The sequence below is a fragment of the Falco cherrug genome, chromosome 5 (assembly GCF_023634085.1).
Source record: "Falco cherrug isolate bFalChe1 chromosome 5, bFalChe1.pri, whole genome shotgun sequence".
Taxonomy (NCBI): domain Eukaryota; kingdom Metazoa; phylum Chordata; class Aves; order Falconiformes; family Falconidae; genus Falco; species Falco cherrug.
The window spans coordinates 63,759,371-63,769,741 of record NC_073701.1 but is presented as its reverse complement, the minus strand read 5'-3'; the positions used below and the strand labels follow the sequence as shown (position 1 = coordinate 63,769,741).

General features: G+C 47.1%; 1 protein-coding gene across 1 annotated transcript; it reads right to left on the bottom strand.

Annotated features, from left to right (window-relative positions):
- Positions 1-19: 19 nt before the first annotated feature.
- Positions 20-6,901, bottom strand: LOC102048524 (endonuclease domain-containing 1 protein-like). The gene is made up of 3 exons (XM_014287473.3): positions 6,683-6,901; positions 3,109-3,428; positions 20-927 (listed from the first exon to the last, which is right to left on the bottom strand). Exons 2-3 carry the CDS (start codon positions 3,391-3,393, stop codon positions 382-384), a joined length of 831 nt encoding a protein of 276 aa, XP_014142948.1. The 5' UTR covers positions 3,394-3,428; positions 6,683-6,901; the 3' UTR covers positions 20-381.
- Between the last annotated feature and the right edge of the window lie 3,470 nt (positions 6,902-10,371).

Genomic DNA, 10,371 nt, shown 5'->3' with positions numbered 1-10,371 from the left:
AAGACACAGTCGCTCAATATGAGTGACCAGCAGACTTTGTTTATTGTGCCTTACAGTCACCTTTTATGCCTTGTTATAATTAGCTCATACATATTACAAAAGTTAAGCTCATTATTGGTTAGTTGCCTAAATACCAAGCCCGCCCCTAGTTTCTCTTCTGTAGTTATCTGTTCCCACCTGTAACATTCTTTCCCACCGCGATCTTCCTGTTATTGTGTAACTTTTGCTTTACTTCAGATAAGCTGAGAGCGATGTGCATTTTTGTCCAGCCAGCTGGACTATGTCTATGTGACCCTTTTCAGCTAGCCATTATCCACAGGATGCTGCACAGGACGTGTCAAAAGCTCCCGAGCCTTTTACACCCGGGATGTGAAGCAGGGCTTATTCCCGGGGACAGTCACTGTCAAACAGAGAAACCTGGTCCCTCCCATAGAGCTGGGTCAACCTGTCCTCCAGCTCCCCCAGCGTGAGGAGCTGGACCTCATTCTTGTCATTCTCGGCAATGACCGCCCAAGCCTTTCTGTGGTTGGTGTCCACCTCGCAGCAGGCACTCGACCAGATGTGGCTGGGTTTATTCACCCTCCCCTTGGCGATATAGTTGTTCCCAGGCACGGCACCCACGATGACATAGGTGGTGTTACAGCCCTGGGTCCTTCTGATCATCATTTGCTGCTCATAGTTCTTCCAAGCACCACCGTTGAGTTTCTCATTCTGGGGCACTATGTTGGTGAGGGTGAAGGTAGCCGTCCTGCTGCCGGAGTCGGAGTGATGGCCACTGGGGTTCAAATGGCCACGGTTCAAACCTGTCAGGTTCTTGTAGTCTTGGAGGATAGCTTGACTCTTGCTGAGTTGCTCTAAGGTGACGCTGAAATAATTTAAGAGGGTCCACTCTCTTTCCATAGTTTTGGGATGAGTTGGACCCATCAGCTTGACAGGTAAAGAAGAGGAAGAAGTGTTAGTATTAGGGATGGGAATAAGGGAGCAGGTTTCCCTGGAGCAAAAGTCTCTGAGTTCCAAGCAACTATTATTGTCATCTCGATATATGAAAATCCTCAACTAACACAAGATATTAAAATAAAAAAAAATAATTCACACTTTGTCAGCTCTCTATTTGACTCGTGACCTTTGAGATCCATCCTGCAGCCTGCACTGGGAGTGTGGGTGGATGCATGAGACAATGAGCATTTTCCACTCCCAGGTTTGAAAGGTGACTTTGGTGAGACATCTGCCCTCCAAAACAGGTTCCCTTTTCCCCTGTCTCCACATTTCACATCTGCCCAGGGCCTTCCCCAGTTCCTCCCACCCCCATTCATCACATCCAACCCTCATCACCTGCATCTAATCATGCTCTCATCAGCCCTGGCCTTTGCTCCGTTCAGCCCCATTTCCACAAGCACTCTCTCAGTCTCTGTGAAAGGTTTTCATGCCTTTTTAAACCCGGTCTGTCAACACCCTGATGTTTTACAGGCTTAGGGAAAACAAAGCACACAGCTATCCTCTTTGAAGGCTGGGTGTCTTAGGGAGTCCTTGAAGGTGGACAGGATGGGAAGAGGTTGAGCAGAAGAGCTGTGGAGCCCACAGGACTCCCAGGAGATGAGAAGGACTCAGTCCCTTCTCCTCTTCTCCTTCTTTGCCCTTCATGTAGGAAGAAGTATGTGTGGTTGCTGCAGGAGTACCACACTCCTGAAGCACCAGTGTTTGCCTCCTCTGACCCCATACACAGGGAGATGTGTTGGAAACCAGTCCTAGAGGTGAGGTTTCTCTGGAAAAGCTATAGTTCATTGTGATGATGAAGCTTTTTTGTTCAGTAAGCAAAAATACCTCAGTGCAAGTGGGATCTGCTACTGCACTGCTAATAATGTGCCTCAGAGCTGATGTCTGTGCCAGGGAACACAGATGTGTTCCTTCCGCAGCATCACTGAAAATTAGTTAGAATTGATCAGCCTCTTAAAGAAGTTTATAATCCCCAAAGAGACCCGGGGAACCTAAATACCACAAAAAGACCTCTGAAGAAAGTTAACAAGATCACAGGTTTTGCAGGTGACCTGGGTCTGTGGTCCAGGAGCAAAAGAGAGAGACATTTTTATCCCCCTTAAATGAGGATGCTGCAGTGGTGCTAATACCATATTAGTTGCTGGAGTTCCTATGAGTAACAAGTGCAAATGATTTTTTTCTTAACTATAACACCTTGCTTTTCATATTTAGGGAAACATTTTCAGCCTTCCTCTGCAACAAGGTATGTGGCTTTCTTCTGTGGCTGATTTTCACCTAAATTCCCTATTGCTACCATATACTTAGCAATGACCTCAATTTCCTCTTCTTCTCTTCCATAATTTGCTTGGCCTTTTTTACTGAAGGTCTGAAGCTTGTCAGAAGGACGTTTGGGAGGGCTATGCAATTTGCAGAGAGCTGTGCGCCTGGTGGATCCTTCTGAACCAAGCCTGAGGCAATGGCAGTAAGAGGCAACTGCCGGTGGATGGAGATTGCGCACTTCTGGCTTGACTGATCCTGATCCCACTCGCTTTTCACTGCCTGAAATACCAATAAATTCACCCAGCACTAACCTAACCCTCTTGTTGCTGAGTGCCTGTGTCGAGACATTTTCACTGGGTCGTCTCACCCAGTTCTGAGTTTCTCTGCACTTCTCTCGTGCTACTTACAAAGCTAGATTGACAACTGGGAGCAAATAAGCTACGTCAGGGATGCAAAATAGCTCAGACGAAGTGGAGATCAGAGCCCAGCACTGTCGGTGCCTCAAAATTAGCTGCTGTTAGATGTTTTTTCTTCATCATTTTGTCCCCCACCACTGGATGGTACAGGGAGGGGGGCGTCATCTGACTTTGTAATGTAATGTAATTTGACTTAATATTCCTATTAGGCCAACGTGGAAAACCAGGAATTTTTAGGATATGACTCACATCAACCTCCCGCTGATGTCTCAGACACAGCAGAGGAAATGTGGTGAAGGTGTTTGATGTGAGATGAGATGAATCCCGTCCCGTGGGTCCATTTGCGTGGGGGGGGGTTGCGGAAGAAGTGTTTGGTTAAATGCTGTAGCTAATCTTTTAATGACTGGAGGATGACATGCCAGTAGGAGAGGACACTCACCTGGGGCTCAACCAGCCACGTTTTAGGTCTCTTGCCCGGTCCAGGCTGGTAGAGGTAAGCAGAGTATACGGGAATACGCCTGTTCCTGTCGTACAGGGTGGCATAGTAATACTGGTTCTTGTAAAGCTGGCAGATCCAGGCTGGGCTCTCCGGCTCCAGGGCTTCATTTGGGGGAGTTGCCCGGAAGAAAAACTGAGGGCATGAACTTTCAAAGGATGTCACCACCTCACTGCATCCCAGCCAGAGGCAGCTCGCCAAGACCTGCAGCAGCAGCAGCAACAGCATCGTGGGGAGGGTTTCAAGTGAAGGCTCTGGCTCACCTGGAGGGCAAATGCAGAGGTACACTCAACTTGGAGAAAGCTCATCATGGCCTGGAGTCATTTTTGTGCTTGTGGGACACAGCTGGCAGAGGAGGGGACTATGAGAGACCAAGGAGGGGACAACTGCTGTCCTCCTGGGTATGGAAAAATCAACAGTGGAATGAAGGTGAAATCTAAAATAGGTTTTAGGTGCCTAGACGAGGCAGCAGTGGGAGCAATCAGCCCGTCTGAGGAGGGATTCAAATCCATCCCACGTCTAATCAGCTCACACAGCAAAGTTTTCTTGGAACTGAGGCATGGTGTGGGGACAAGGCCATATCTTCCAACGTACTCGTTTTGGCCAAGAGCTCAGCTTTTGCACTGGCACTGGAGAACAAAGCCTGAAGCAACCCAGGGGCTGGAAGTCCCTCATTTCAGAACACCATCTCGCTCCTTTCTGCTCTGAAGACCTTCCCACAGCAGAGGACCTGCAGCTGGGCACGTGCTCTGCTCAGCCACCCACAGCACTGAGCTGGGCTTTAGTCTCACTGGGGATTTGGAAGGGGAATAACAGTAACGCTGTGCATCCCACACGTCTCTGGCCCCATGCAAGTTTGCACCAACCTGCAGCTCTTCGGTAACTCCTCTGTGCTCACTGCAGGGTTAGTCTCCCCTAAAGTTGGGTCAGATGTTTAACCCAAAGTGGTCCAGCTTGGGGTCCTGGCTCTCAGCTGACGGTGGGAAATGTGTGTCCTGCTGCTCAGCTTGCATTTTCAGGGTGTCCAGCCCCAGGCAATGAACTTGCGGACACATGGATACAGAAAGAGAAGGGGGCCAAGCAGATGGCAGCAGCAAGCAAGAGGGATGACGCCTCTATCTTATCAACACCCTGGCTGCTGCTGCAGCAATGCAGATACTGAGGGGCAGCTCTTCCCACGGTTGCGCAGGGTTCCTGCCCATGCATATCTTTAGCTTTGCTGATCATTTTTCCTGTAAAGTAAAAGGCACCAGTGCAGGATTTTCTATTTCTGGAACAGAAACAGGTGCTATTTTGTCTTTCCCAGGTGTTGACATGATTTTCAGTAGTCAGCAAGATTTTTTTTTCAGAGAATTTTTCAGAGAATTGCTGAAAAATTCCCTGTGATGCTGGCAGCAATGCAGAGAGCATCATCTTCTTTCAGGTGCACCGCAGGCCTTGGGATAGCAGTGATATTTCTGATCTCATTGATATACATTTGATGGAATGGTTTTTAAATAATCAGCATTTAAAATAAAGCAGGCATGAGAAGCAACCAAAAGAATTCATGGGAGAGAAAGCTGCCATGGCCTCTGAAACTTAAACCCCACTTTGGCTGGGGAGGTGCCTGAGCTGAGGACCACTGGAGGCTTGAAAACTCACCTTGCCCATTTGCTCTTTTCTTACTCTTTTCCCTGACCTTCATCTATTAATTTCCATTGGATTCAAGATATTGAGCTAGATAAACCCTCGCTCTGACCTAAGTCATCTGGTCCTTTATCTCTTTACTAGTGCTGGATCAGAAACGTGGTGACCAGTAAGCTGAAAAATGAGACAAGTGAACCGCAAGAAATGACTTATCACAATGTTCTGCAGAGCATGACTCTATCTGCCCCATCCCAGGCAGAAAAGTTACTGAAAAGTCTTTCTTTTGCACCACCCCCTCAACCAGCTTAAAATACATCTAACGGTATCAGATATATAGAAACCAACCTACCGTGTGAAAGAGCGGCACATAAATATTTTACTCACAGGACTCTGCTCGCCCCAAAGTGGTAGAGGACTTTCAAATGTCTCTGGTACATTCTGAAACCAGCTGTGGCCTCAGGGTGGTTTATATAGATTCTTTAACAGGGTTTAGTGTAAATTTGTCCAGGGCTGGAGCCAGGACCTGTGTTTTTCCAGAGGTCTTTTGCAAGGTCATGGGTGGAATTATGGTACTCGATAAGCTCCATCCACTTCTTATTCAACAGTTTGATGTGAATTTTCCAGGTGACTTGGCAAGCGGAACTTAATTATGCAAGGGGTTTTATGGCATTTCTGATAACCTTGAATCAAGTCTCCCCTACAGCTGCGAGCCAAACTCTGTCAGTGGGCCAAAACAAGACCTTGAACCTACCTTTTCCCAGCGTTGCACATGAAAGAGGCTACAGCCCCCTCATCTGCTTGGTGCGTGCTGTAGTCGACAGGCAGTATTTCTAAGGTAAGTGATGGTGCCAGAGCAGGTGTAAAGGAGTGCCTGGCGGCACCAGCCACCCTCGGATCAGGAGGGCACTCTGCCTCCAGCATCTTCAGTGCATCTTGTGCAACCTTTGTCAGGTTCCTGTGCTGTAGGCAGGGGCATTCAGATGCAACCCAGTGCCTGGTGTTTGCTCTTAGCTAACCGAGACCTTGCCAGAGCCTAGGCAATAATTCTTCCTCAAAGAGATGTCCAAGACAAGCAGGACAAATTGCAATCACCAAGATGAATAATTAAAAAAAGCAGGGATGAATCTGTTTTCCTACAATCAGACATCTCAGTTCAGCATCAGGCATCTCCTTGTGCATCTGTTCTCAAGGCTTCCCATGCTGATAGTTTCCTCAAAGCATCCTTTGCCAGGTTAAACATTTGGCTGGGGCAGCAGGTGAGCAGCAGGAACACTGCCACTATTTCAGATCATCCCACCAGGTTTGGGTGACACTTCCAGATGGATGACACATTGCCAGAGCTGCCGAGGGCTTCAGATCTAATGATATCTGGGGGATCAGCTTCTGGGAGTGCCAGTTCATAGTGGGGTAGTTTATTTCCTTTGGGAATAGCATTCCTTCTTTGAGGTTTTAATCCAAGCATCACCAAAAGTGATTTTTTTTTCTTTCCTGGAGCCCACCTGATTTTATTATTTTTTCAAAGACCAGGGATTAGCTCATGTGGTGACAATTTCCAGGCTTCTTCCAATCTCTTCTGCCTCTAAGTGTCTCTCTCATATTCTCCAGATCTTTCCTTTTCTGTGCTGCCTCTAAGTGTCTCTTTCATATTCTCCAGATCTTTCCTTTTCTGTGCTTGAGTTTCCCAAACCATTCCTTCTGTCCTTGCCTTCCTTAACATCAAATGTTAAAGAGCTGCAAAATACGGTGCATGCATAAACTCTCACTTTCTCCTTGGAGGGTGGATATTAGAGCTCAGCAACTGCAGCCCACACTTTGTCTCACTTATTTAAACTGAAGCTAAGGAAACACTTGGAATATTGCAGGCAATGATGAGAAAGGAGCGAGAGCTTACCTTGAAGCAGTCTCAGAACAGGCAGCTGAGCTGTTGCTTCACTCTTCTCCCTGGAGAAATAGTCTGATCCCTCAAGAGTCCCACTGCAATATATACCTGGTCATAAAAAGGGAAACTCGGGGAAAAGAGAGGATTTCTACTGTTATTCAGGGGAGATTTGTTCATGCCTGCCCAGAAATGGGTTGACAGTTTCTGTTTGCTGTTTCCTCAGGATCTCTCCCAAGTTTGATGACTTGCAGCATCACGTGTCAGCAGCAGATAACTGTGTCTGGTGATTTCCCTTTCCATTTCCTCATTCCTCGCGGGGCACCACTGCTGCTGCAGCTCCTGCGTCAGGTCCTGTTCCCTGCAGACCCTCTCTGGTGGCACTCGCCTGACCAGCCTGCCTCTGAGCACACACAGATGTTCACAGTCTGCTCTTCTACAGCCTCTCAGAATGTAATTAATGTGGTCAGGCTATATATTTTCCCTTCAAAGACGGTGAAGGCTTTGCAATAGCACTTATTAATGCCATCCTGCAGACCCTGGGGGCACACCTTGGTCTCTGCTTGCTGCTGGACAGCCATGGCTGAGCTGGTGTTCAAATAGGATCTCAATCTGTCCAGAAAGGAGGTTCGGTGGAGACTGTTTTCTTTCCTTAGGAATGAATAAAAGGGATTTGAGGGGCTGGACACAGAGAATAAGGTTTGGTAGGCTGTGCTCTCTTGACCTCAGTGGGCAGAGGTAACGAACAGTGTTGGTTCCTATGGTCTCTTTAAGGAAAGCTGGAGGAAAGATGCTGGTCTTCTACATTATTAGTGGGGTGGAAATGGGACTAAAGACTGTTAATGATTATGACCAAGAATCATCAGAAAAAGGCCTGACAAAAGTCAGGGACTCTAAGAAGGGTCCCTTGTCCTGAGCTGCATGTTGGAGCAGAGTTAAAGGGGTCTGGCAATATTCTGTGCACATTTTGATTAAAAGCTGCAGGGAGCACGACTATTTTATCTTGGATTTTTCATTTCTATACAGGCCCCTAGTCCCAGGCCACATGCTGCATGCCTTACTCTGTATCTCTCTGAACCCCAAGGGTTCAGCAGACGCTCCCTCCTGTAGCCCAGTAAAAGCATCGGTGGGCAGCAGTTCCTTGCACTGGATTTTACCCCCTGAGCTCTGCCTTTGCCCTCTGTGTCTGATCCTGCTACTTTTTGTTAGTGCAAGGGCTTGTTCGTTGAAAGCATGTCTTGAGGAGTTGGAGCAATGGGAGCAATGGGATTCTGTGACTCTAGTTTAAAGCATAATTTGACGGACATTTCTGAAGAATAGCAACGTGCTGAGCTTGATGTCCTTGCTGGCCTTCTGTTTTTAATACGGTAAAGCATAAGGTCATGGTTGGAGGGGTGCACAGAGAAAGGAAGAGGACAGGCAGTCAACACCAAGTTTCTTCCTTTTTCAAAAAGTGCTTAAAATAGCCACAGTGAAACAGCAAGCAGCCCAAGCAGATACCAGCTTAGCTAACACAACCAGTACCCAGCTGTGCTATCAAGGATGCAATGGAAACACAGTTCAAGGTTTCAAAAGGCCTGATGGTAAAATCCCAAGCAGAGCAATTTGCAGCAGGCCATTCTTGGAAAACAAAAAGTTCTTCCATGTAATTGGTGTCAACAAAAGCTCACCTGGGTTAACTCTTGTGGTGGACAAGTGAAACTGTTCTAAACCCTTATGTGGGCATTTCTTTTGGAAGTGGAGGAAAATGAGTCCAGTTTAGTTGTGAATGAATGAGCAGTGGGAACGGAACCGAACTCTTCCACTTGTCCACAATTTTAATTAACCTTGGCAAACTTTCCTGAGTTTATCCCAAAAATGTATTGTGTCTAAAATACAGGTAACAGTCCAGGGATACTGTGGCAATGAGTTGGTTGTTATAATGGGAAATAATCCGAAGCAGTCATGAACCTCTCGTCCTACTCCTGAGGTCTATGAGGTCATGCTTTTGCATTTCACTGATTTTTATAAAAATTGTGCTCTGATGCTTACTAACTGGCATGGTTCTGCCTTTCATGTCAGTGTAGACAGTGCCCATACGTTGTCTAGAGCTGTGCACTTTCTGGGTGGAGAAGTGATGTGAGTGATGTTGAATGAACTCTCCTGCAGGCCAGCTCCCATGTGGTCTGTCCTGTAAGACAAACCTCCATTTCTTCAACCTGTAAAGTTCAGAGATGGAAAAATCCTATTGGACCCTCCAGTCTTCTCCTAGTTGGAAGCCTGGACATTCATAGATGAAGTACTTCCAATAACTTTTCCATGTCATGGTTGAAAAGAAACAGGACTTACATCACTTTTCTAGGGAAAATCTATCGAATTCCAGATGTGGCTTCTCCATGACAATGTTCTCCTAAGAATTACCTCAGTTTTCTTTCTATCAGATGCTAAAAAAAGCAGTCCAACCTCCTGCTCAAAGCAGGGCAAGCTATGAGATAGCTGTTGAAATGCAGGGAAATGAAAATACCTCTTGTGACTGCAGTGTAGGAAAGCCAGGATTTTGAACCAGAAGCAGTGAGAAAAGCACTACTACTGCAGAAAAAGAGGTGCCACCAAAGCCTTCTCTTGAGACTTTGGTCCCCATGGAAGAAGCAAGCAAATAGCCACAGAAATGCTAAGTAGATTGAGCACTGCAGGTCTTGAGGAAGGGGTAAATCACAGCAGCAGAAGCCAAATGGGCATGAGAAAACAAAATGTAAGGAAGAGAAATGTTGCTTGGGCATGTGAAATGAGATGATGTATGCTGTTCTGGACCGTTCTCCTTAGAGGGCAGCAAAGACCCTGGCATCCCATGGCCACAGGCAGGACTTGAACATGTCCAGATGCTGGACATGCCATCCTCACTGACCTGTGAGTCACCTCTGGTGCTGGGAGTTACTCTGCTGATGGGAGCGAGGACAGAGAGGGAATGCAGACACCTCAAGGCCAGCGGACTCTTTTGTAGCAACCAGGATGCTGAGACATGCCTGTCTCACCCTACTGCTATGCCAACTATGTTCACCTTTGCCAGGTGTTCAGATGAGTGTAGGCTTCAAGTCATGGTTCGAAACCTGACCTAGATCAGACCAAAGATTTGAGGTGCCTGGCAAAGGCAGCAGCTGCTGCTTCTGTCCCTCCCCAGGGTCCCAGACGTGGTCTCAAAGCAGCTCTGCCACACAGCTCTCCATTAAGGAACGTGGCCCCTCTCCCATGCAAACACCACAACCCTCATCCAGGGGCATGTGAAAATTATCAAATTGATGGAGAAAAAGCAGGGAAAACAGAAAGATATAAAAGACTTACTAGGTTGTCTAATCCCTCCAAGGAGACCAGGTGTGTATTATCCATTTTAAACTATTTACCTTGAGCTGTTCTTCCATGCAACATGCCAAATGCTGGCTTATAGCAATCCTTGCATTTTGGAGACAAATGTGTTCAATCCATCCTTTCCCCGTAAGGATCAACAGTGGTTTTAATAGAGTACGGTTCAGCTGAAAGAGCTGGCATGTGCTTTGGGTAACTTCAGTTACATTAACGCCACCAGACTGAGTGCCACGGTCCCTGTGCATGCAGAGCAAGTAACACTTCAGTGACAGTGGGGTCTCCCCCTTGTCACCGATGAAGCACCACCCTGCTGCAAACACTAACCAGCTGAGAGCTGTCTGGTTGCCTGTGGTTACTTTCACTCT